We start from the raw sequence: 26,663 nt of genomic DNA on the forward strand, positions 1-26,663 counted from the left end.
GCAGCCGGCACTCTGCGCCCCCACTCACAGCTGCAACTGAGTGGAGGCGTCGCCGTTTCCCGACGCAACAAAGGAGCAAGGGGCGCGGCACCTCTTCGCCTTATGAGGTGCCCTTGCGGCCGCTGGGACTGGGAAGGCGCGTGCAGAGGCCAAGACCTCGTGGTTGTGCCGCTGGGTGGCCAGGAAAAAGCGGTTGGCTTCTTCCGCCAGAGCACGTGGCTCGGAGATGGTAGTGTTCGCTAGCGCCGTAGCTCTGGCCGCCGTGGAGCTCCCGAGCGCGGCCTCGACGTGGTAGTAGCGCGTGGAATCGTCCGTAATTCCCCGGATGGCAAACTCAGCTTCAGCTTGTACAAACCACGTCGCCGTGGCCGACTCCCAAAACTCCGGTAACTTGAGATCAGCGGAGTTCGCCATGTCGCTCAATTCGATCAAATTCTCAGCCTCGGAAACGTCAACGAGACGAATGTCGGGGTCACCAATGTAGCGAGCAGTGACGGGAGTCGGAGGCAGAGTGTTGAAGTCCGGAGCCAAAGACCGGCGGTTTATTGATATCAGCTTCTCATCGTTTAACAGCAACAACCACCCACTCTGTGCGAGGCTCACAGACCTACCAACATTTTGTTCTTTTACCCTTTCATCCTTTCATCCCAACAAACTCCCCCTTCGTCCCAACGTTCCGTGGGTGAATTATGTTCTAATCACTACAACATTTTGAATTATGAGGACACAGCCCTGCATGTAAAATCCAAAGTTTTAGCCAATGTCCCCATAAGCGAGCGTCACCGTCATGTACACGTTTCATTCGTAATATTGGCGACTGGCGAGGCTGCTGCGTGCGGCAACGCGCATGCTCTGTCGTGACGTCAAATGCGTCATGACGTCATCGTTTCGCCTGCTGCGAGATAAAGTTGTTTTCAAGTACTTGAAACTGTCTCATCGAGATGTCGCTTCAATAAAAGTGTTAACACAATCACAACAACTACTGTACTAAATGACGCATGAACGCCATCTTGATAAATCACGTGATCGATGTCGAGCCGATCCGAATGGATCCCGTCACATGTCAACAGGTGACCCGGCTACTGATTACGTGAATGTTGTGTATATGATGACGCCCCCTGTAGGCAGGTCCTTGTAATGCAACCCTCAATGAATATTCACGTCACCTGTCCCCACAATTACGTGCCTATTCATAATTAAAAAAATAATAATAATAATCTCAAAATGTGTGTGCAATGTTCGTCTGTAGACGCAGAAACTTTTTTTTTTTTTTTTTAGCCACCAACTCCCAAGTAAATACCGTGATGAAAATAAATACTCCATGACATAGCCATAATTATTTATTTCCTTAATTGTTTTCGTGGTTATTTCTTTCAAGAAGAAAAAAAAAGATAAAACATTGCGGTTAAAAGCGGTTTGTTTATGACATCATTTTTGAACAGCTGGAGGCAGAGACGAAGAGAAACTGCCAGTGCCATATTTGCAAAGTCACTATTTGTCGTGAAAATGAATGTAATCTTCTGAAGTGGACTTAAGAAGAAGCTAAAATGTAATGTAATGTATGTGATGACCGAACTACAACGTTTTGAACAGAAATGACCAGAATAAACAAACATCCTTTACCTTTACATTAGTCTACATTTCATTCAGCAAAAATGAACAACGACATGCCCGGATGTTCAAAATTCACATTCAATCAATTCCACATTCCATCCGGTAGGTGGAGGTAATGCTCTTGACGGCCGGTTCCGACAGCCGCCAATGAAACTACGCACGAAGAAGAAGAAGAAGAAGAAGAAGAAGAATCAGGAACAGAAGAAGAAACAGAAACGGTCTGATACCGGTTTCGGTTCTGGTTGCGGTTCCGCTAGTGCACTGTCAAGCGCGTCTCGGTCGGGTTGGGACAAAATGTCGGAGCTGCTAACGTCTCAAGTCCTCCACGAGCAGCTGAGCGTCATCATGGCGGCGCTGAGCAAGGCGGCCGTGCTGGACATCTGCGAGCTGCTCGAGCGAGCTTTGGTCGGCCTCCGAGACGAAGTCAGCCGCAGCCAGCGGGAGAACCGCGAGCTCCGAAGCAGACTCAACCTCATCGAGTCCGTCGTGGTCCGCGGCAGTCTCGGCCCTGCCTCGCCGGAGGACGCCCGCGAGCAACCCGCGGGACAGCGGGACCATCAGGGCGGACAAGCCGACGAAGGGGCTGCTGTTTCCGGGGAGCAGGTGAGTACACCCGCCCCCCTCCTGGAACCTTCTTCGACATATGTAATATGACCATTTCAATGTACAGAAATATAAAATCAGACTTAGTGTATCAAAGTAGTTTCAGTTTTTAAATTGCAACTCTCGGCTGTCTTTTTTTCTCTCTTTTTTCTTTCTTTCTTTCTTTCTTTCTTTCTTTCTTTCTTTCTTTCTTTCTTTCTTTCTTTCTTTCTTTCTACTAAGTACGGCTGCAGCTACAATTGTTTTAATAATTGATTTGGTTGATTATTTTTCCAATGAATATAAGAGTAGGGCTGCTCGATTATGAAGAAATTATTAATATTTTGATAATAATTGAAAACACAATTAGGATGCTCAAAAGAAAATGTTTAAATGTAAAAACAAATATTAAGACAAATGAATTTATTTGAAAGGCTGTCAAAGGATTATTATTTATTTATTTATTTATTTATAAGAAAATGGTGTGTAAAGACAAGTTAAAAAATAGAAACACTATAATTATGTAATTTCCTTTTGGACCAAGCAGAATTTATAATTATATATATTAATATATATTTATTGTTTGGTTTACTGGTTTGGACTTAATAAACATAAACAGATTAGAAGTGTTTAAGATAAGTTGAAGTAAAATAAAGATTTAAAGGAAGAAAGATTGTTGATATGTTGGCAAAAAAAAAAAAACTTGAAAAAACTAAATATCCAAGTTCTTTTTGAATGAGATCAAATTGATTAAATTAGTTATTTTAAAATTTTTATTTTTTTTAAAAAGGTTCAAATGTAAAACTTTTAAGCAACTCATTTTTTTTTTTTTTACTGTTATGCTAATTTTGTAATTGCGGAGTGTAATAATTGAAATTGAAATTGTAATTGAATTTTGATGAATTCCACAGCCCTCCGATCCCGTCACTTGAATATTTTTGCTATATATTGAGAATTACTGCCAACATTGATGCTAACTCCCGTGAGCCCATCTATGGCGTTTCACATTACGTGTTAGCATTAAGCTAATTAACTTCAGTTCAAGTCAATGTTTGGATTTGTTTTTCAGCCTCCCGACGTGGTTCTGATCAAAGACGAAGGCTCGGATTGTGAGACAGGTGAGTGATGATGTCGTGGGGAAAGAGGCGGAGCTAAATCCGCCTGATGTCTTTCGGCGTAGAGGACGCCATGTTGGCGGTCACCGTGGAGGACGTGACGGAGGACGCGGCCGTCACGCCGCCGCCGCCACCCTCGCGGCGCAGGAGGAGGAAGGGGCAAGACCGGGTCGCGGACAGGAAGTGCGGCCCGGCCGGGGCCCTCAACATAGCCGCCGTGTACTCGTTGGACGTTGGCCACGACGTGGCGGCGGGAGGACACTCGGGTGCGTTCAAAAATGTCAACGAGTTGATGCACCGTGAATTGCACGTGCCAACAAATTGATTTTAAATCAAATCAAATGTCAAATTAATTAATTCAAATGTAAATAAAATCAAATGTAAAATAAATAAATAAATAAATACTAAATAAATAAATAAAATGGCAACAAAGTGATTGTAAATAAAATAAAATGTTAAATAAATAAATTAATTAATTAAGGAAATAAAGGCAAGGCAAGTTTATTTGTATAGCACATTTCATACACAAGGCAACTCAATGTGCTTTACACGAGGAAAGACAACACATAAGCATCAAGAAACAGTAGTTAACATTCAGAGGAAGAAAAATAAATAAATAAAAATAGGTTACAAAATTTACTAAAAAAAAAAAAAATACCACTTAATTAAAGCTGTTTAAAAGTCCCTAATCAAAGGTATAAGAAAAAAAGCAAAGTTTTTAACCTGGATTTGAAAGCATTTACACTCGGGGCTGACTTCACTTCTGTTGGTAGCCTATTCCATCTGTGTGCAGCATAATAGCTAAATGCAGCTTCACCATGTTTGCTTCGAACTCTGGGTTCCACTAGTTGGCCCGAGTCTGTGGATCTCAGAGCCCTGCTGGGTTTGTACTCAATCAGCATTTCTTGGATATATTCAGGCCCCAAACCATTTAGTGATTTATAGACGAGTAGCAGAACTTTCAAATCGATTCTACAGCTGACAGGGAGCCAGTGTAAATCCTTAAGTACTGGAGTAATATGTTCTGATCTTTTTGTTTTGGTCAGAACTCGAGCTGCAGCGTTCTGAATGAGCTGCAAGTGTCTCATGTTCTTTTGAGAGAGTCCAGTCAGAAGACCGTTACAGTAATCTAGTCTGCTGGAGATAAAAGCACGGATAAGCTTCTCTTGGTCTGCTTGAAGCATGCAGTCCTTCAGTCTGGATATGTTTTTCAGCTGGTAAAAGGCTGTTTTAGTGATGAATTTAATAGGATTGCTGAAGGTCAGATCTGAGTCTATTAGTACCCCAAGATTTCGAACTTGGTCTTTAGTTTCTAAAGACAGTGACTCAAGCTGTTTTTTAACAGCAATCCTCTTTTCTTTATTGCCGAAAACAATGAGCTCCGTTTTGTTTTCGTTCAGCTGAAGGCAATTTTGGTTCATCCAGTTGTTAACTTGCTCTAGAGAATGACACAATGCGTTAATAGAACTGCTGTCATTTGGGGACATCGATAAATACAGTTGTGTGTCATCTGCATAACTATGATAGTCAACATCGGTGTTCTGAAGCATTTGACCCAAAGGTAACATATACAGACTGAACAACAGGGGTCCAAGGACTGACCCTTGGGGAACCCCACATGTCATGGCCTTTCGATCAGATTGAAAATTTCCATTAGTCACAAAGTAACTCCTTTCCTCCAAATAGGACCTGAACCATTTAAGGACTGTTCCATCTAATCCCACCCAAGTTTCCAGTAGGGGGCTCTATCCCAGACGGCAGACACACGGGGGTGACACGGTCAGACAGAACCACCGGAGATGTCAACTCCACCAGGGCGATATCGTTGTGAAACGTCTTTGGGTTGAACTGGAAGACATGGAAGACGTTTTACTGTTGAGGGTTGCTTGCGGATCTTCCCATTCATCCAGGTCATTTCATTCACAGGGAACGGAATCAATCGCAGCTGGACTGCTGTTTGTCTTACAAGACATTTTCCTATCATCTGAGTGGGCTTGATCAGTTCATGCAACAAGGCTTGATTCCGAACCTAATCTGAAGCTGTTATAATGATGGATTAGGAATGGGATCTCACTTGAGTGGATTCTTTTAGCAATAAATACCTTAGGATGAGGGATGATGCGATTGACACCCATGGCTTGGGTGACGCTGATTCAAAGTCTCTCAAATCTGTAGAAGAGCCTGCGCCTCTCTGTCGTCCTATCCATTCGCTTTTCCTCCATTTTAAATATTGCAACCAATGAGGACATCACCATAACTAATAATATCCATCCATCCATCCATCCATCCATCCATCCATCCATCCATCCATCCATCCATCCATCCATCCATCCATCCATCCATATTCTACCACGTATCCGGACTTGGGTCTCCAGGGCAGAAGCTTTAGCAGTGAAGCCCAGACTTCCCCCTCCCCAGCCACTTCTAGCTCCTCCGGTGGGATTCCTGGGTGTTCCCAGGCCAGCCGAGAGACATAATCGTGTCTTCAGTGTGTCCTGGTTCGTCTCCATGGCCTCCCGCTGTTGGGACATGCGCGGAACACCTCTCCAGGGAGGCGTCCGAGCCAGATGCCCGAGCCCCCTCAGCTGTCTCCTCCCAATATGGAGGAGCAGTGGCTCGACTCTGAGGCCCTCCCAGATAGCTGAGCTCCTTTTGACCGCTCCTGTATTAAAAAAAGAAAAGAAAAACTACATAGCACAGGTTTATTGGTGCACATCCATCCATTTTTTTAACTGCTTGCTCCTCACAAGGGTCGCGGGAGTGCTGGAGCCTATCCTAGCTGGCTTCGGGCAGTAGGCGGGGTCCACCCCGAACTGGTTGCCAGCCAATCACAGGGCATATTGGTGCACAATGATCCAATAATTATTTGCAAAGGGCACACTGCCACAGTTTTGCTGCCCTTGCTCTTTTTAATTGGTTTTCGTCTACATCCAAACCTGTCACATGTGCCACATTGCATCTGTAAAAAGAAAGAGACCAAGGCAAAAAAATTTGCCATCTTGTGTGCAGTTATGTCAGTAGTAAAGAACAGGGAATCATCGCCCGTTGTAGATAACATAATCTGTGCCATTAAAATGTTATATAATTATTTATTATAATAAATAACTTTTCTGTTACTATTGGAAAAGAAGTACTATGCACACTAAATATAGATGATGCACACTTCTTAATTTTTCAGTTAAAATCTTCACTCATTTTGAATGATTTTTTTTTTCTGTAAATTTTAGCGCTTGAGCTCAATAGCTTCCAGGTCATGTGACCTATTGACCCCAAATCAGTGCTGGATCATCGCGGCATGTCTGATAGATGATGCACACCTTTTATTTTTTTTCAGTTGAGACCTCCACTTATTTTTAATTATTATTTTTTCTGTAAATATCAATTTAGCTCAATAGCTTCCAGGTCACGTGACCTGTTGACCACAAATGCATGCTGCATCATAGTGGCATGTCTGATAATGATGCTCACCTTTTACTTTTTATTTTAGACCTCCACTTATTTATTTTTTTAAATATTTTTTTTCTGTAAATGTTAGTAATTTAGCTCAAGAGCTTCCAGGTCATGTGACATATTGACCCCAAATCAATGCTGCATCATAGTGGCATGTCTGACAGAAGATGCACACCTTTTATTTTTTCATTTTAGACCTGCACTTATCTTTAATTAATTATTTTTGTAAATATTAGCTTTTGAGCTCAATAGATTACGTCATGTGACCTATTGACCCCAAATCAATGTTGCATCATTGTGGCATGTCTGATAGATGATACACACCTCTTATTTTTTCAGTTTAGACCTCCACTTATTTTTCTATTTTTTTCTTTAAATATTAGCAGTTGAGCTCAATAGCTTCCAGGTCATGTGATCTATTGACCCCAAATGAGTATTGGCTCAAAGTGGCATGTGTGCTCGATGACACACCTTTTTTCCTCTATTTCAACCTTTCCTTGGTTTTAAATTAACTTAATATTGTACATATCAATGTTATTGCTCAATATTACCCCACAACAATATTACCCCCTTATTTGGAGCCGCCAGCTACAAAAAAATGGAGGGCAAAGTGGAAACTTAAGGAATTTTGTTTTTTGGCTGAAACAGTACGTCGATCGCTACTTTCGTGGTGTAAATTGTCATTCAGTAAATCGTTTGTATCGGCATATACTCGTCTTGCTCAAGCTATCTTAGCTTGCGAGCTGCTAACAAACAGACTGCACAATTGCTACACATTCCTCAGCAGCTGTGCCCAAGTCAAGGTGCCACTGTAGAAACAATACACGTCAAGTCGCGCTTTAGATTTGACTTAACTGAACCAAATGTGTATTTGTCTTCTTGTGTCTTGCAGATGTTGGTGAAAAATATCTTGGTCCTGAGAAGCAGGAACTGAAGTCTCGTCATGTTAAAAAGGAGGAGGAAGAGCATGCTTACATTAAAGAGGAGGAAGAGCCCCTTTGTGTCAAAGAAGAGGAGGTTGAGGATGATGTCACCAAGTCACCACTGACCTTTGTTGCTTTAAAGAGTGACGATAACGGTGAGCATGAGGAGGACAGAGGGGCGGAGCCACCAAGCAGCAGCTCAACTCAACACATGAAGACAGAAGGTGATGCAGACCAGTGGGGACCACCACAAGCACAAAGTGATGACACAAGGTCACAGTCTGCTGACACTGACGACGACGATGATGAATACGCTAAACGTAATCAGGCTGACAACAACCGCTGCAAATGTTCTCAGTGTGGGAAAACATTCAGTTCAAAAGGGAATTTGAAAGTTCACTTGAGAAAACATACTGGAGAAAAACCTTTTGCCTGCCCAGACTGTGGCAAAAGTTTCTCTCGGCAGTCAGTTTTAACAATCCACGCAAGAACACACACTGGAGAGAAACCTTTTGCCTGCCCAGACTGTGGCAAAAGCTTCTCTGATAAGGGAAGTTTAAAAATACACAAAAGAACACATACTGAAGAAAAACCCTTTTCCTGCTCAGACTGTGGAAAAAGTTTTTCTCAGCAGTCAAATTTAACAAGCCACACAAGAACACACAGTGGAGAAAAACCTTTTTCCTGCTCAGACTGTGGCAAAAGTTTCTCTCAGAAGTCACAATTAACAAGCCACACAAGAACACACACTGGAGAAAAACCTTTTGCCTGCCCAGACTGTGGTAAAGGTTTCTCTCACAAGTCACATTTAACAAGCCACACAAGAACGCACACTGGAGAAAAACCTTTTGCCTGCCCAGACTGTGGCCAAAGTTTCTCTCAGCAGTCACATTTAACAAGCCACACAAGAACACACAGTGGAGAAAACCCTTTTTCTTGCCCAGACTGTGGCAAAAGCTTCTCCGACAAGGGAAATTTAAAAAAACACATACTGGAGAAAAACCTTTTGCCTGCCCAGACTGTGGCAAAAGCTTTTCTCGACAGTCAGAGTTAACAAGACACACAAGAAGACACGCTGGGAAGGAACCGTTCAGTTGCAGTATTTGTGCTCAAAGATTCTCTTGTAAAAAGCTTGCTGAGAGACACGAGTGTGCTGGTGGCAATAGCAGCGATCTTTAAAGCTTAAAAATAAAAATAAAGGGAGTGAGGCTGTGCTATGATGTAAAAGTGTCAATGATTTGGAATAAAATAGGGAAGAAAAAGGTGATCGGCGCTGATTTTGAAAATGATAAAGAGGAATATTAGAAAAAAAAATGCAAAGAAACATGAAATACAAAATCTAAATGAATTTGCATTTTGTTGAGGGACATCATGAATCAACTCCTCCCGTTGTAGTCCTTCGCTGATCTCGAAACTTTCTCATGCACATTGAGACCCAACGAGGTGATATTTTGCATGGAGCCCCCCAGAACCCAAAATTTAACAGGAACAAAATTTAAAGGGGAAGTCAACCCCAAAATGTTCTTAATATGTTGTATGTGCCTCCACTCGTCGAAACACGGCATTCAGATTAATCAATTTTGCTCCAGTTCCAAGTGTCAGCGGCTGGGACAATAACCTCAAATCATGTCGGATATCTCTTGCCGTGTACAGTGTTGTGAAAAAGTATTTGCCCTCCTCTCAAATTCTCCCTTTTATTGCGCAGTTTGCCAAGTTGAACATTTATCAAAGATAACCGCTATTATGACTTGAGACGTCGACATGACTCCTTCCGTGTCGGTGACCTTGTTCGAGTGAAAACACAGCCCAGGTCAGATGCTCACTCTAATTTTACAGCTCAACTTGCTCCCCTATTTGAGGGACCACTGTGTGTGTCCGAACGACTCAGTGATGTGAACTACAGACTCGCTTGGGTGGACTCTGGTGCTGATGCTGGTGTTTATCATATTGTGAATATGCAGCCGTTCCATACTTGGGATTCTCTCACTGCCAAGAGACAATTGGTTTCCTCTCCTGCTGAGAGGGGGACCTCTGGGATCTCGGACACGGACTTTTCCGCCCCTCAGGCCCCATTAGGAGATGCTGATGCTGAACTTGAGCCATTTCCCTTTGGTTCAACGGACATTGACTCTGATTGTGAGGCGGACACTGTTCCCCGGGGTCTCCCGTCTGACCCCGACCTGGCTTAAAAAAAAAATAAAAAATCCACTGTACATTTTCATTTTTACAATTGATTATATGTCGATTTTTGTTGTATACGGTGCTTGCCTTTTGTGCGTACCATCCATAATTGTGTTCTATGTATCGATGCTATTTGGTATGGTCAGTTGCTTCTTAAGCTGTTTACGGCTGTGGCCAGCCTTTTTCTCACCAGGCAGTGTGGCACCGCGCCATGTGGCGCTTCTTTGTTTTTGTGTAGAACTATTTTTTTTTTCCCCTTTTGGCGAGCAATAGTTGTTGTTTTTTATGCGCGGTGGTGTCGAGCCCGCTCTCTCTTTATGTTGTTTGTTTAGAATAAATGTTGACTTTGTGGACTGAAGTTGCTCTCCCTTTTTGTTTTGCTGGCCCGCTGCGCCGTCCATGGCAAATCAGCCTCCGCGCGTGACAGACGCTGCGGAAACACAATTCTAAATTCCCTGCTGAACTTTTAAACCAAGAAGTCCCTTTACCCTGAACTCAAAGAAACTGGACTTGTTGGTGTAAAAGCAGCAGCTCTTAATTCGTAGGATATGCTATGTAACCTTAAAATCAAACATTGTCTTGAAGGCTCCCTGTTTCAGCTGCATGTCCAGTAGGGGTGGGCGATATGGCTTTAAATTTATATCACGATATTTCAAAGAAATTTGCGGTGACGATATTTTTGACGATACAGTGGTACCTCTACTTACGAACGTCCCTTCATACGAAAGTTTCAAGTTTTGAAACTCCTCAACAGGAAATTATTGCCTCTTGTTGTGTGAAGGCCTCCAGCCTTCACACGTATGTCATTCAACCTTTTATTATTATTTTTACTTAAACTTATTCCTCCCACTTTTTTGTCCCGCATCTACTTCCACATTTTACACCCGATTCACTCCATTCCAGTTTCAAACTATTCCAAAAATTCACGCGACGCATGCTTGTATTTTTATTATTCCTACGATTCACGCCTTACCCACAATTCCCGATTTCATACCCGATTTTTCCCCATTATTCTTAATGGGAGATTCTACATTTCACATTTACTTCCACATTTTTCACCCGATTCACATCATTCCAGCTTCAATATATTCCAGCAATTGGTGCCATGAGCTATTCCAGCTTTTCAGGTTCAAAATTCACACCTTACCCACAATTCCCGATTTCGTACCCGATTATTTCCCATATTCTACATTTTCCATTTACTACCACATTATTCATCCGATTCACATCATTCCAACTTCAATATATTCCAGCAATTCATGCCGCATTCAGAAATTAAACCAAACACAAATTAAACAATCCACATTCATGTGAAGCATGCTAGCCCAAACCACTAACAAACACTGGCTGATGTGACATCACGCACGGGCATACATGTATGCTATACTGCACAACAAACTTTGGACGGACATTATGGGTGATTTAACTCACCGTTTGCATCTACACACTAATAAACGTTCAGCAATACAGCCAGTCGGTATCAATGAGAGTGTAGTGGCTCGAGAATGTTGCGTTTAATGACCGCTAACAGAGTAAGAAATATGACATGTGGACTACACAAGCCAGCACCGGATTACAAGCAATAAATCTTACCTTCCTACGAAAACGGCTTTCTTTTTGCCCACTTTGAGGTCTCTGCATGTCAACCAAGGTTTAAGCTGCTCCACACTGTGTTGGTATATTCGGACCCGTCGCCATGGGCGGGCCTTGGGGGTCCGTGCCCGCCCTGTCAGTCAGCCGTGCCCGCCCTAGCAAGATGACTCACCAACTATTCGTCCTATCAGTCACGTAAACTTGCGCCTTCTGTTTTAAATAAAGCATTTAATGGAAGCCACCAAATGCCAAACCTCGATCCAGGATGACACAGTTGACATCGATGGGAATCCTGAGTCCACTGGTTACGTTTACAAGTGAGTGTCAAACTTTTATTTTAATTAGTCAAGCCACACAGCACGGATGAATTGGAGCAATACACAGTATGCTGTTAACAGACCCAAGCAGTCACACATACACAACAAATACTTAAGGAGCATAAAATTATTTATCACTAAAGAAGTTGCAGTACAATGTGAGTTGAATTCTCTTTTTTTATTGCCAAGTTTGTTCATGTTGATGACTCTCACTAAGTTCTAATAAAAAAAAACAGCACTTTACACATCCTTTTGGATTGATATTCTGCTTAGTTTTTCACTGAACCCATATGTTGTTTCTGTATATCATCGACATCACTCAACCTTATTTCTAAATCACTTTAAAACATCCATTGCTGCATACAAAGTGCTGTGCATGGAATAGAAATTAGTCTTTTAGTAGACACAAGTGAAACAAAACAACACAAAATAAAATTAATTAGAGTAAATATAAGTACAGGGTGACCCAAAAAGATGCGTAGCCATATTTTCTTGGATAAAAAATGCATTTTTTACCGAATGTCTTTTCTGTTGCAGGACGTGAAAGGTGAACCTATGGATGATCATTTGCAGCTATAGTTGCCCTGAAAATGTCTTGGACAAATCAGCAGAAGATATTCTCCCTGGAGACCGATTTTGCGACAAAATCATACCAGAGTGTACAGATTGAGTTTCCATTGTGGCAACTTTCCATCCAAATCAACGATTGTTAGTTGGATGAAGAAGTTCAGAGAGCATGGGACTGTAGTGGGCCTATGTTCTAAAGCCACAGGGGGAACTTATTCAGGAATGCAGGAAGAAGAGTGCAAGGACAGGAGAAAACATTGCTGCAGTGAGGGACTCAGTAGGACGCAGCCAAGAACTCGGAATCACTGCGGCGTGTTCTTACGTCTGATCTGCACCTACACCCATACAAGAACCAAATCAAGCAAAAATTCACTGGAAAAGCCAGTAACAATGTGTGAATGCTTCTGTAATGTGCTTGAAAATGATGAAAACTTTCTTGAGAACGTTTGCTTCTCAGAACTGAACTCTGAACTTCTTCATCCAACTAACAATCGTTGATTTGGATGGAAAGTTGCGACAATGGAAACGCTTTCCAAACTCAATCTGTACACTCTGGTATGATTTTGTCGCAAAATCGGTCTCCAGGGAGAATATCTTCTGCTGATTTGTCCAAGACATTTTCAGGGCAACTATAGCTGCAAATGATCATCCATAGGTTCACCTTTCACGTCCTGCAACACAAAAGACATTCGGTAAAAAATGCATTTTTTATCCAATAAAATATGGCTACGCATCTTTTTGGGTCACCCTGTAGATAAGTATACACGCAAATAAAATACTAAAAGAAAAAAAAAAGTATAGAAATAAAATAACATAAAAGTAGCAGCAACAGCAAAAAAAAAAAAAAAAAAAGTGCCGACAGGGAGCCGGTCGGCCACGGCTTCATTTTGAAGTGTTGAAATAATTATTTTAAAAAACAGCAAATCCAAGATATGTTTCTTGAGATGATGGGGTTTTAATATATCAAATCGCGTCTGAAATAAAATGCGTCGCGTGGTTCAATTTCCAGGGGGAAAAATGGCGACATCTGTCGGTGACTTGACACTTTTTTTTTTTTTTTTTTTTTTTTTTTTAAGTGAGCACTTATACACAAACAAGGCACATTTGTATCATCAACTGACAAATTACTTGACACAGACGGAGCATAAACATTATTGAACATTTAAAATAAAAGAAAGGAAGAGAAAAGAAAAATAAAATTCAACAGAAATTGTACTTGCAAGAGGACTATAATTGGCGGGGTTGGCGGCCATCGGGGGGGGGCGGCTTGTTGGGGGGGGGGTTTGGGTGGGTGGGGGGTTGGGTGTTGGGGGTCGGGGTGTGTTCGGGGGTTTGGGGGCCGGGGGTGGTGGGGCCTGGGTCGTGGTGGGTGGCGGGTTTGGGTGGGGTGCGGGGGGGTCGTGGGGGGGTGGGGGCTGGGGACCGGTGGGGCGCTGTGGGGGCCCGCTGGGCCTCGTTCTGCGGCCTTGGGCTCGGGGGTGTGGGCCGGGGCTGGGGCGGGGGTGTTCCGGGCGTCTGAGTCGGCTCGCCGACCGGTGTCCGCTCGGGTGGCTTGGGGGTGGCCTTGGTGCTGCCGCGGCCTGGGGATTTCGCGGGGGGGGGGAGTGCTCGCTTTGCTGGACCGCGGTTGACGGCTTTCTTTCTTTGGTGGTGGTCCTTATGCATGCCAGATCCGTCGCACCAGCATCTACTGAAACTCAACAGAAGTAGCCTCTCCCTCCCACAGCCCCTTGAATCAGTTGGTGCTGGTGTCTGTGGTTCTCACTTTGCTCTATCTATCCTTCCCTCCTTCCTCTCTTTAGTTTTTCCTCTGGTCACTTGAGATCTTAATTTATTAGAAGTATGAGGTTTCTGGGGTTGGCATAAGACTCTTGTTTTGTAACCACGTAGGAGGGGTCTTGTTGGTGCTGGACTTCACTTTGATGGATTGGATGTACTGGCTTCTATGGATCTCTCTCTGCCTTATCGATCCTTCCCTCCTTCCTCTCTTTAGTTTTTCCTCTGGTTTCTTGAGATCTCGCCAAATTTGCTGGAATTTAGAGGCTTCCGGGGTTGGCGTAAGACTTTGATTTTGTAATCATGGGGAAGGCAGGAAGTGTTTGGTCGGTGCTGGATTTCACTTTGATTTTCCTTTCTTTTCTCTTTATTTCTTTTTTTCTGACCTTTTCTCTGGTCTCCTGACCATTTAAACCTCACGACTCTGGCAAGATTCTGAAGTACCTGGTTAAGGCGAAGGGTAATGGGATATTTATAAGGCTTTAGGTGAATGAATGAGTATAAATTTATACGTATTTGCACGCACGCACGCACGCGCACGCACGCAAACGCACGCAAACGCACGCAAACGCACACACGCAAACGCACGCACGCACGCAAACGCACGCACACATACACACACAAAAAAAAAAAAAAAAAAAAAAAAAGAGCAATGATGACAAGACGTTGAATCGGTAAGACTACCGAATGAACAATTCTGAGCTCTAAAAAAAAAAAAAAAAAAAAAAAAAAAGAGGACTATAATAAATCAAATCATTCCAATAAAGAAACTCAATGAGGGGCTTTACTGTCCATGACCAATTTCAAAGATGTAAAAAACAATATAAAGTCATTTTTCCAGTGAAGTAGACGTTGTTTTGTTGTTGTTTTTTTTAATATCTTCATTTGTGAATAAAGAATTTCCCTAAAAGCAACAAAACATTGAAAACAAATTCGAGATTCTTGTCTTCCTGAAATACACCAAACAAAATCGATGCTTCTGTCAGGGGGAAATCAATATTTTTTGATTGTAACCAACTCCTTTAAGGTTATATGGCTGGTTGGGATACTCCGGAGACGGGTGTCCGTTCACAAAATGCTGCATGAAAAATGAAAACAAGATAAGCTCGGGGCACTTATTAGGACGCTTAAGTTTGCCAAACTTGACGAAGCTTTGTGTTAACGTTAGCTCGCAACATTTAGACGAATGCAAAAGCTAACAGAAGACATTAAACTAACATTAACCACTGACTGAACAAGCTTTACTTAGATGGCAATGATATTCTAGTAATATATTTTATTCATTAATAGTAACGACAATAACTTTGATATCGTTTTGTGATAGTTATTGCCCCGAAAGCAAACTACACTACAGCTAGCTAGTTAGCCCGATAGAGTTAGCATAGTCTTACCTTAGCACAGTCCGATTTACATACTCCGTAGGCACACCGCTTCATCATTTTGGAGGTCCGGAGCTTGTTAATGGTTGTCACTCTTCTTCCGTAAAGTTTTATGGTGGTTAGCAGTCTCGTAAGCCATCAAATAAAATCAATCAGACTATGGACGTCATCGAGAGCTGAGTAAAGCTTGACGGACTATGCTTACATAGTAACGGTTGCTAAATGTGTGATTGGTCAATGCTCGTTTGGGGGGGCGGAGTTTGCGAAAGGTCAATTAAGGATACAACTCACCTGACTTTTGGCAGCGATATTCGGCCGAGCAAGAAAAGAAAAAGTGTAGTCAATAGTGCATAGAATTTGCCGGCACTCGACTAGAACTTTTCCTGGCTCAAAGCTTAAAAAAAAAAAAAAGAAAGAAAAAAAAGACCAGAGACTCTTGGGTGGATTTGCAGATTTACAGTCTGAGGTAAAACAGCAAGGATGTTTAAAAAAAAAAAAAAAAAAAAAAAACTGTGCTAATCATAATTCTGGGATACATTAATCACAATTCATTATAATCCACATTTATCCAGATTTCTCCTTACTTTGGAAGCATGTATTATTTTGGTATGTTTGAATTTGATAATAATGTCTATTCACAGTTTCATTTGATAAATCTTATGATTATTCTAGCGAAGTTTTACATTTATAAGTCTAAATTTACACATAAGAAACCATCCTTTATTTTTTAGTTTTTATTTTTGTATCCATGAGAAATTATTTTTTTGTCACTGTCTGGTTGTCTGTGTCCAAAAGCTGTAAAAACGTATAACTATTGCAAACTTATCATTTATTTATATGATTTTGTATCAAACTATTTTCTTTTCTTTCAGTTATACTATTGATTTTATTTGGTTTAGCTTTTGTATGATTAACTTCCCTGGCGTGTTCTATGTTCTAATTGTTTATAGTGTATTCAATGATTTTATTATTCCCCCCCCCAATAGTTTGTATACTGATTGAGTGAATAGAGATTAAAAAAAATAAAATCTAAACTGGGCTACTCGTATGTACAGGAAGTAAACATGTTTCTTCTTATTCGTCCGAGTGCAGTTTAAAGGTCTATTTATTTTTATTGTCCAAATGAATCTAGAATTAAACGTATCATTTTATGAGCTTTTTAAAAAAAATAAATAAAGTAAAATTAAATATTAACATTTTCGTGACATGAGATTTGTCCAACTGTGATTGCCGTAGATTTCACGTGGTAGCAGAAGAGCGACTCCATTCCAGGCACGACGCGTTTACGCTCGGCTTCACTATAAAAATAATTCAACACGAATTCGTACGGAACGAACTGACACATCGACACTTTGCCCCGTCACTACGTTATTGAAGTCAAACATAATTGCTACGTTTCGTGTCTGTTTCAATCGTATCTCTCGGCCGTCTTTATTTTGCCTTAGCTTAGCTTATTTTAGCTTAGCTTAGCTTAGCTTAGCTTAGTTTAGCTTAGCTTAGTTTGCTAGGCGCCAAAAAACGAGACGCGTTTGCTATCGACAAATTGGCTCAGCAGACGTCAATCGTGAGCGTAAAGTGTCGTGAATATCGTGTGAAGATGTTCACAATGGCGAAAGTCAAGGACGAAGAGGAGCTTTGTGGAGCACAGGAGGACAACGAGCGACAACGTCAACTGCTGGACGCCGTTTACAAGCAGCCTCGAGTTGTGTTGAACAGAGCAGGTTTGTCACTTGTTTCGTCGACACTTTTCAACCATATGTACCTTTTTATTTCTGTAATGACTCTTCACCGGGTCACTTTGTTACGATACACAGTTAGTTTTTTTCTTCAGTAGGTTTGGTGCATTTCTCAGATGAGAATTGGATTGAGCAGAGCAACATGTTCAATTTTCACGTCACAGCATGAAACAGCTTGGACTATAATGTGACGTCACTGAATGGCAAAACACAATTTACTCGAGTATAAAACGTGATAGCTTTCTTCATTCATAAATATTCACCATAACTTCATGTAACCAGTATTTCTGCTATATCCCTGCATGAAATTATACGGTTAACTACTTAACTGTGTGGAATGTAGGAATGTCACGATACCAGAAATTTAGTAGTCGAGACCGATACCACTGAAATTCCACGGTTCTCGATGCCATTTCGGTAACACGGTAAAAATAGAAAATAAGCAATAAATTCTGTACTTCAACAAACAATGATATTGTGTGCTTAAACAGAACAATTGGCATGTAGCTTTAAAGGTACACTCAGTATTATACAGTGGCATCTCGTGGTGAAATAAAAAGTCATTCATTAAAAAAAACAAATGTTTGTGTTAGTAGTAAGTAAAAAGATATGTTGTATCGCATAAACTTACTTTTTTTAAATATAACGGTAAGTCATAAATCACTAATTATTTTACATGACCGCGCCGCGCCTGCTAGTGTCCGCCATGTTTCGCCGCCATCTTTCTGCTACAGGTGCCGTCAAAGACAAATTTCAGCGCTCCATTTCTTAACGCGTTTTTGGAACGCCTTTGCAGACGCACTTCCGGTTTGTATGGCGACCGCATGTGAACGAAGAAGAAGAGTTTCCGGTCCCCGAAGAGAGCATTATCAAGCATCACAATTGGTTTGGGAATTTATTTTATTTCAGCGCGACAAAACAAGAGTTTATATTGTAGGCGCATTGGCCAGATGGAGAGAAATGAGGAACAGACTTGGTTTGGGACGTGCCGGTGCCTTCGACTGCTTTCTACTTGACCGGTAAGTAAGAGTACATTTGTGTTTACGTTTTGAGAGCGAGAGAAAAAGTATGCACCGTACTAATTAATACGATGTTCGTACCATTGTTTTACGATCACTATAGCTGTTGATTAGCAACTCCGCACCACTCGAACGATTTCGTTATGTAGCTACTTTATTGGTTTGGAAAAAAAAAAAGATTCCCGCTGGCACGTTATATTTAGAGTAAATGCGCAAGTTATTGTGTAATGTAATGTAACTGTGATTTCGGAGGTATATTTGCCCATAACTTCAATGGAGAATCTAAAGCATACTGCATCAGTGGAGGAGTTGAAAATTATTATTTTCGTTGTGGTTGGTGAAAATAGTGTTCTCGAAATTAATTTTCGGCAGGGAATAACTTTCTGGACTTAAATGCTGGCTGTACTGTAAGCACTGTTAGAGTCTGAACTCTCTCACTCAAGTGTGTACTGGTCCATTGTGTAATTGGGTGCACAAGAATTTACAGGCTGCTACGTTTTCCGCGGAAACTCGACAAGCAAGCAGCCTTTGCATATTCGATGCAGTATGCAGTCAAGTTACTTTTATCTAGCTAATACAATGTTTTGGGCCCCAAAACTAAAGATCTTACCTCTATTTTGGGGGCTTTGTTGGAAAGTTGGTGACATATAGTAGTATCATCAATTATTTTATTTGATTTTATAATTTTGTTTTTGTTTGTGTCACACTAGATCAACAGCCAAACTTGAGGGGTTCCAGAACCATATTCTGATGTATACAAGCATTCATGCACCGTTTAAATACATCACCGACCTGCAAGAAAAGGGAGAGTCAGCAGCCATATTGGAATGCCCCGAATGAGGACACTTGAATGGAGGACCCCAGAAGGCTTCGGTGTTGTACCACCAGTATCTCCACCTACCATATCTGAGCTGCAACAAACTGAAGTCAGCCGACGTCTTGGTATGTCATTTACTAGGGGTGTCACGATTCGCCAACTCCACGATTCGATTTAAATTTCGATTTTGGGGTCACGATTCGATTTTTTTTTCGATTTTTTTTTTTTTTTTTTTTTTTCGCTCCCCCACTTTATAACAGAGGCATATGCTTCTGTTGGCTAAGGCTAGTCTATGATCATTGGTTCTATTCATTGTACAGTAAATCTTATTTCAAAAGATCGGCTACATATAGGTGATGCAATTTCCATATTATTTTTGTGTAAATTTATGTAATATATGATAATTGACATTAGGCAGGAATGATCAAATTCAAAGAATTTATTTACAATATAAAGTTAACCGTCTTGTTCTTACTGAAGTGTAAAATAAAAAATAAAAAAACAAAAACAAAAAGTCACAGTGGGTGCCTGCCATCTATTGACTGTTTTTGGTTACAACAGTGTGCTGTGCGTTCCTCTTAAAATAATGTGCAATGTGCAACAACAACAAAAAATATATTGTATCCAAAGTCATGGAACAAATACAGCCTGAACAAACTATATCCCAACATTTACAGTTGCTGGGCATACTGTAGCGTGGTTCAAGTACACTAATTAAATGTTTGAATCCAGCGTTTTCCAAGGCTGCAGGTCTGCTGCTATAAATAGACCTATGGATCTGGCGTTTCGCGCGAGCTGAAGTGTGTGGAAGTTTCACTGTAAATGAGGATGAAATAGTTGGTTGGACCGTTGTTTTCCCACTTCTAGTTGAATTTGATAAATCTAAATCTTTGTGATGCCTGCGTAAATGTCCCGTCATGTTTGTCGTGTTTCCCGTTGTTACGGCTGGCGGCTCGGGCCCGCCGCCGGCTCCGCTCCCCTAGTATGTATGTGTGTGTTTGTGTCGGCTGGTGCCCGTATAATGGTACTTCAGTTTGAATGCGCCAGCGCGACACTCTGATTGGAGGACTGTGCCAGCGCGACACTCCGATTGGACGACTGTGCCAGCGCGACACTCCGATTGGACGACTGTGCCAGCGCGACGCTATTGTGTATCCGTGTATTATACCCCTATTGGTTATTGTTGTTTCTCCTCCGTTCTGTCAGTTCTGTCAAATGCGGTTATTATTTGTTCACCTTCCACTTTCACTCCCTTGTCAAACCCCTGCCTGAAATTTCAATTAAAACTACTCAGATGTTAAAGTCGACCCGTGTTTATCTACTCTATATTTTCTGTTATTGTGTTACTTCCCTTCCCCTTGACGAGCCGGGCGTAACACCGTGGCCGAGTACAGTACGCGCACATAGCATATCTTGCAACTGTGGTCTTTTTATCGACAACGTGAACGTTGTCGACATAACTCACCGGGAACGCAAAATGTTTCCAAACTGGTGACGAGAGAAGCGGGAGCGGCTTGAAGCACCATTGCTGTGTCTGTCCGCGCTTGCCATCATGACTGCAGGAGAAGTCAGCTAACAAGTGCCGTTAGCTAGTAGCTGAATGGCTGCGTCTCATTTGCTTTCCTGGGAGGTGGCGGTGGCGGCGGTGGCGGCGGGCGCGGGGGGGGGGGGGGGGCATCGAATCGTGTGTCCTCTCTTCTATTTCGATGCTCGAAATCGTGACGTAATTTCGATCGATTTCGATAAAAAATCGAAATCGTGACACCCTTATCATTTACATATGGACGGCATTGCACACTACATGAACTTTTTGTGTGAAGCAATACGGAATGGTCACATGTACAAGCACCACTTGTTTTACACAGGACCTGCTGACCAGGTGTCTGAAGCCATGGAGTGACTCCTCCCTCACTTTCCTCAGCAAGCCTTTGAAGAATATGATATCATCGTTGGTGGGAACATGCCCTCACTCCATAACATGTACTTGTGCAGTCAAGGAGCATGTCAAACTTAATAAAACCAGCAAACATTGAAGTGACTTCATTATTACTGCAGTCTGTTCACACAATCAATGGACAAGCCTTCCTTAATTTTGCCCCAATAACATCATAGAGTAGGCGAAAAGTAGTGTTACAGATCATACTGTGTGTTCGGGAGAGTTTGAGGAATGTTGCAATGTTAATGGGGGACAATGTCGGCACAAAAAAAAAACAAAACCATCATGGTATTGAGATAATCAGATATTTTAGCTGTGTACAACACATACCTGCTCTGTAACACTACTTTTGGCCCAAACCTGTATGTCTATTTTCCATATATTGAAATGCACAGCGTATTGGTAAATTTCTGGAACAACTGCAATTCATGTAGCTCATTATATTCTAACAGCATTTTTTTTTTTTTTTAGTTAATATGTTCATTTCATGTAGACTTTTATTTTACTTTATTTTATTCATTCATTTTCATGTACTGTACCTTACATTCATTGGCCAATGAAGAATTCATTGTCATTGCAAGCATTTATAATAATTCTCCAGGCTTTTGATGTTTTACATTTCTGGTCATGTAAAATAGTGTTAGGTTAGGTGTCGAATAAACACTGCATGTTGACGCCAAAGGAAATAGTATTTTTTTTAGTTATTCAAAATGTACAAATTAACACACAACAACAATATACAAGTTATACAAACTACAACAACAAGTGTCAGACATGTACTAATTATATGCCAGGTAAAAAACCTTTGTATTGTCCTCGAGGATCTGGGAAAGTGTCACTTATTTGCCACAAGTCACCAAGGTGCTGCAGTCTGGGATCCAGGTACAGGAAATCATGGTGGTGCTGATGTGGGATCCAGGTACAGGAAATCATGGTGGTGCTGATGTGTCAGCAATGTGTCAAAAAGTATTTCTTGGTGTCAGTCTATCAGCTGGACTTGGATATCTTCATGTTCCTCCATGGTCATTTCCTGTACGAGTCTCTGCAAGAAGGTAACAATTGTATGTCAGATGAGGTACCAAACGATGAACTGAAAGTCACTGAGCCAATGAAGTACATTATTACACGAGCAAGTCTATTTGTGAAAGCCATGTAAATTCCTGCACATCGAAGTACAAGGAAGCTGTTGTATCTTCAATCAAAACTAATTAAGTTGCTTAGTGATATTTATGAGGTAAAATTGTTCAACATGGTGACAAATCGATATCTGAGTAAAGGGTTTCAAATGTTTTTGTAAGCAGCACTTTTCTGAGTGGTTAGTAGCAACAAGACACGGGGGGAATTACGAGTCTGAGTTGCAGATGTGTAGTTCAGTTAACATCATTATTTTTGCACGATATACTAAACAAATCAGCAAACGATGTAATCTAAATACCACATATTCCAAGCAAAGGTATGTTTTGAGCCATTCACATGCATGCTCGAATGGAATTATTTTTCCATGATGACATAATTGTACGTTACGAGGCACCGCGTTCTCTTCCTCGTCGTCTCTCTCGCCCCCTCCTCGCCCCCTTTGAGATGGTCCACATGTCTATAAAACGTATAACATAACTGTGTGTTCTCTGTTGCATGGTTTAGTTGCACTAACAAATATGAACATAGATAGCCATTATCATTAGCTGACGTACAGTATTTCCAAACAATGCCGACAAAAATATTAATTCTGAAATTAAATGACTAAATCACAATTATTAGGGATCTGTACAGTATGTCTAACAAATGCAATTCACTTACGTCATCACTCGAGGGAATACCAGAAGTTGTTTGCGTTCTGTTCCGGTGAAATTGGTGGTAGGCTGTTGAAGTAGGGTCTCTCTGGGACGCCGTAGTTCGTGTGCTTAAAATCATTGCATTATCTTGTTTGACCGATAGATGGCGGTCGTGAGCTACACACTGGGGCTTTAAGCAAAGGTGTGTATCTGTTAAAGGTGTTAATTTGTGGAATCATTTGGGAATTGCCCTGAAAGGATGTAACTCACTTGTTGAGTTAAAAAAAAAATTGTTTAAAAGTAAAAAAAAAAAATACTTGTGTATAGATTTGTTATTCATTCACTCATGTGGCCCATGTGATAAACTTCAATATAAAATACATAACATCACAATAAATTAACTTTACCAAACCATGTGTATCTTGTGTCTCGCAGATGTCAGTGAAAAATATATTTTTCCTGAGCGGCAGGAGCCAGAGTTCCCTGGCGTGAAACAGGAGGAGGACTTGGAGCCTCTGCAAGTTAAAGAAGAGCAGCAGCAACAGCCTCCCAACATCAAAAAAGAGGAGCAGCTGCCACCATACATTAAAGAGGAGGAGGACTTCACAGAGTTGCCCGTGACTGGTGTCCATTTGAAGACTGAAGATGAACGTCAATATGAAGAGAACAAAGGGGCGGAGTCTCCAAGCAGACAACAAATGTCAAATGATGACAGCCGGTTAGCTCTCATGTCAGATGGTGAAGACGCGTCACACGCTCCTCACACTGCTGACGATGAACAGTGTGACGATGATGTGACATGTCACACTGATGGCAAACGGTGGAAATGTTCTCAGTGTGGAAAAACCTTTGGTTCCAAGTCTCAATTGAGAAGACACGCGATGGGCCACACTGGTGATAAACCCTTTGCTTGCTCAGTTTGTGATAAGAAATTTCCTTATAAGGAAAAATTTAAAATCCACACAAGAACCCACACTGGAGAGAAGCCCTTTGCTTGCTTGGTTTGTGGTCAAAGTTTCTCTGAGAAGGGAAGTTTAAGAACGCACACACGAATCCACACGGGAGAGAAGCCTTTGGCTTGCTTGGTTTGTGGTCAAAAGTTTTCTTCCAAGGGATACTTAAAAATCCACACAAGAACCCACACTGGAGAGAAGCCTTTTGCTTGCTCAGTTTGTGGTCAAAATTTTGCTTTCAAGGGAAACTTAAAAACACACACAAGAACCCACACTGGAGAGAAGCCCTTTGCATGCTCAGTTTGTGGTCAAAATTTTTCTTCCAAGGGATACTTAAAAACACACACAAGAACCCACACTGGAGAGAAGCCCTTTGCTTGCTCTGTTTGTGGTCAAAGTTTCTCTGAGAAGGGAAGTTTAACAACGCACACGCGAATCCACACTGGAGAGAAGCCTTTTGCTTGCTCAGTTTGTGGTCAAAATTTTGCTCAGAGGGGACACTTAAAAAGACACACAAGAACCCACACTGGAGAGAAGCCCTTTGCTTGCTCGGTTTGTGGTCAAAATTTTTCTTCCAAGGGACACTTAAAAATACACACAAGAACCCACACTGGAGAGAAGCCTTTTGCTTGCTCAGTTTGTGGGCAAAATTTTGCTCAGATTGGACACTTAAAAAAACACACAAGAACCCACACTGGAGAGAAGCCCTTTGCTTGCTCAGTTTGTGGTCAAAATTTTGCTCAGAAGGGACACTTAAAAAGACACACAAGAACCCACACTGGAGAGAAGCCCTTTGCTTGCTCGGTTTGTGGTCAAAATTTTTCTTCCAAGGGACACTTAAAAATACACACAAGAACCCACACTGGAGAGAAGCCTTTTGCTTGCTCAGTTTGTGGTCACAATTTTGCTCAGAAGGGACACTTAAAAAGGCACACACGAATCCACACGGGAGAGAAGCCCTTTGCATGCTCAGTTTGTGGTCAAAATATTTCTTCCAAGGGACACTTAAAAATACACACAAGAACCCACACTGGAGAGAAGCCCTTTGCTTGCTCAGTTTGTGGTCAAAATTTTTCTGAGAAGGGAAGTTTAACAAGGCACACGCAAATCCACACTGGAGAGAAGCCTTTTGCTTGCTCAGTTTGTGGTCAAAGTTTCTCTCAGAAGGGAAGTTTAACAACGCACATGCGAACCCACACTGGAGAGAAGCCCTTTGCTTGCTTGGTTTGTGGTCAAAATTTTGCTTTCAAGGGAAGCTTAAAAATACACACAAGAACCCACACTGGAGAGAAGCCCTTTGCTTGCTCAGTTTGTGGTCAAAATTTTTCTTCCAAGGGATACTTAAAAATACACACGCGAACCCACACTGGAGAGAAGCCCTTTGCTTGCTCAGTTTGTGGTCAAAATTTTTCTTCCAAGGGATACTTAAAAATCCACACAAGAACCCACACTGGAGAGAAGCCTTTTGCTTGCTCAGTTTGTGGTCAAAGATTCCCAACAAAGGGCAACGCTGAGAGGCACAAGTGTGCTGGTGAGAAAAGCGGTTGATGAATGAAGCTTGATATGATCTCATTTAGGAATTGACATTTAAAATGGTGCAGAAATTTATACCGCTAAATGAATGATTGATCTGTGTACTTGTCAGAAAGACTGGGGGGAACAAAGTTTGTTTCGGTTTCACGTACGTCTTCTTTTGATGTAACACACGAGTTCATTTCCTTACTTCCGGCAGCACCATTTCAGTGTGCGTTACAGACGATAAGTATTATAGTTGTGAGAAATAACATCCATATGTGCTATATATGCAGTTAAATGTGTGTTTATGTTTATAGTTCACGTAACTTCTGTGTTTAATTGGCTCGTTTACATTGTACGGTGCTCAATTGCCTCGTTAACTCCGCGGTGCTTCGATGCTAAAACTAGAACGGTGCCGGCCGCTCACGGCCTACACGGAAGCTCGTATTAGCTCTTACCCATCCTACATTGTTTGTAATGTAGCTCTTTTCGTTTCCGATTTGGGCTTGTATTTTAATTCCTGCATCTTATTCTTTCTGTTTCTCACACACACACACACACACACACACACACACACACACACACACACACACACACACACACACACATAGAAAATACAATTTATATTGGACAAATAATATTCCACCTGCTGCCATTAAAGCATTCAAGACATTCCAGACTCCTGATTCTCTGACCGGAATCAATGGTTCATTCTGCCCGCTTCAAATCAGCGTAATTCTTATAATTAATGTGGACAACACTACACTTGTATTGTGTGTTGTATGTGTCTTAGCCTATTTTGAAAATGAATTTGTTTTGAAAACGTAACATCAACCTGACAAGTGGCTGCAGATTATAACTGACGGCTATAATCTGTCATGTTGACATGTAAATGTCCGTTCATATGTAGTTTGCCTTATTTACATATTAAAAGGCTGTCGGTTGAACACATTATTTTAAGTTAATTAATTATGCACAAATTAGTGTGTCAAAAAAAACGCAACTGATCGCGAGTCAATGCAAAATTTGGCCCATTGAGGTACACAGAGTAGACTGCAGGGGGCACCACTACAGAGTAGCACAAGCACACCGACCTGTATATATGACTGGATAGCAGATAGCCCTTACACGCCCGTGCAAGCCGTTGAAGCCACAGGGCGGCCATCTTGCTCCTACCATCTCGTAGGACTTCAGACATTTTCCAACTTACCTTAAAGGCGTATAAATGATATGTTACATGACGTTTACAGGAGGAAACTTGTATAATTCATTGTTTATGAAAGAATCACAACTGTTCAACAAATAATATTGGGTCCTTACGTGCACACATATGACATATTTCAAGCAGCAATGCCAGTTAAGTGGGGATTTTGGGAGGTTGTTGTGCTGTTAGACTAGCTCAGGGGTGTCAAAACTCA

At 41.5% G+C, this 26,663-nt stretch overlaps 3 protein-coding genes across 6 annotated transcripts in view; 2 read left to right on the forward strand and 1 right to left on the reverse strand.

Annotated features, from left to right (window-relative positions):
• Positions 1–26,663, reverse strand: part of LOC144007179 (uncharacterized) — a 337,746-nt gene that overhangs the window by 158,586 nt on the left and 152,497 nt on the right. The window lies entirely within an intron of this gene.
• Positions 1,761–10,564, forward strand: LOC144007152 (uncharacterized). Of its 2 annotated transcripts, XM_077506534.1 has the most exons (4): positions 1,761–2,217; positions 3,266–3,314; positions 3,377–3,577; positions 7,654–10,563. In XM_077506534.1, exons 1-4 carry the CDS (start codon positions 1,762–1,764, stop codon positions 8,736–8,738), a joined length of 1,791 nt encoding a protein of 596 aa, XP_077362660.1. In that variant the 5' UTR covers position 1,761; the 3' UTR covers positions 8,739–10,563. The 2 variants fall into 2 exon arrangements, with proteins under 2 accessions (XP_077362660.1, XP_077362668.1); XM_077506542.1 differs by lacking the exon at positions 3,377–3,577 and having other exon boundaries at positions 7,654–10,564.
• Positions 16,736–25,918, forward strand: LOC144006959 (uncharacterized). Of its 3 annotated transcripts, XR_013280004.1 has the most exons (3): positions 16,736–17,218; positions 18,030–18,252; positions 18,963–20,715. XR_013280004.1 is itself a non-coding variant. In XM_077506109.1 (2 exons), exons 1-2 carry the CDS (start codon positions 17,095–17,097, stop codon positions 25,276–25,278), a joined length of 2,190 nt encoding a protein of 729 aa, XP_077362235.1. In that variant the 5' UTR covers positions 16,736–17,094; the 3' UTR covers positions 25,279–25,918. The 3 variants fall into 3 exon arrangements, 1 of the variants encoding a protein (XP_077362235.1); XR_013280003.1 differs by having other exon boundaries at positions 18,030–20,715; XM_077506109.1 differs by lacking the exons at positions 18,030–18,252; positions 18,963–20,715 and adding an exon at positions 23,213–25,918.

This window comes from Festucalex cinctus, chromosome 1, assembly GCF_051991245.1.
Source record: "Festucalex cinctus isolate MCC-2025b chromosome 1, RoL_Fcin_1.0, whole genome shotgun sequence".
NCBI lineage: Eukaryota > Metazoa > Chordata > Actinopteri > Syngnathiformes > Syngnathidae > Festucalex > Festucalex cinctus.

Bases quoted from the DNA above. Each gene is read 5' to 3' on its own strand.
- LOC144007152 (XM_077506534.1), top strand. From the start codon at position 1,762: ATGAAACTACGCACGAAGAAGAAGAAGAAGAAGAAGAAGAAGAATCAG. The intron at 2,218-3,265 runs GTGAGTACACCC...TTTGTTTTTCAG, and splicing joins CTGCTGTTTCCGGGGAGCAG to CCTCCCGACGTGGTTCTGAT. The intron at 3,578-7,653 runs GTGCGTTCAAAA...TGTGTCTTGCAG, and splicing joins GGCGGCGGGAGGACACTCGG to ATGTTGGTGAAAAATATCTT.
- LOC144006959 (XM_077506109.1), top strand. From the start codon at position 17,095: ATGTTCACAATGGCGAAAGTCAAGGACGAAGAGGAGCTTTGTGGAGCA. The intron at 17,219-23,212 runs GTTTGTCACTTG...TGTGTCTCGCAG, and splicing joins AGTTGTGTTGAACAGAGCAG to ATGTCAGTGAAAAATATATT.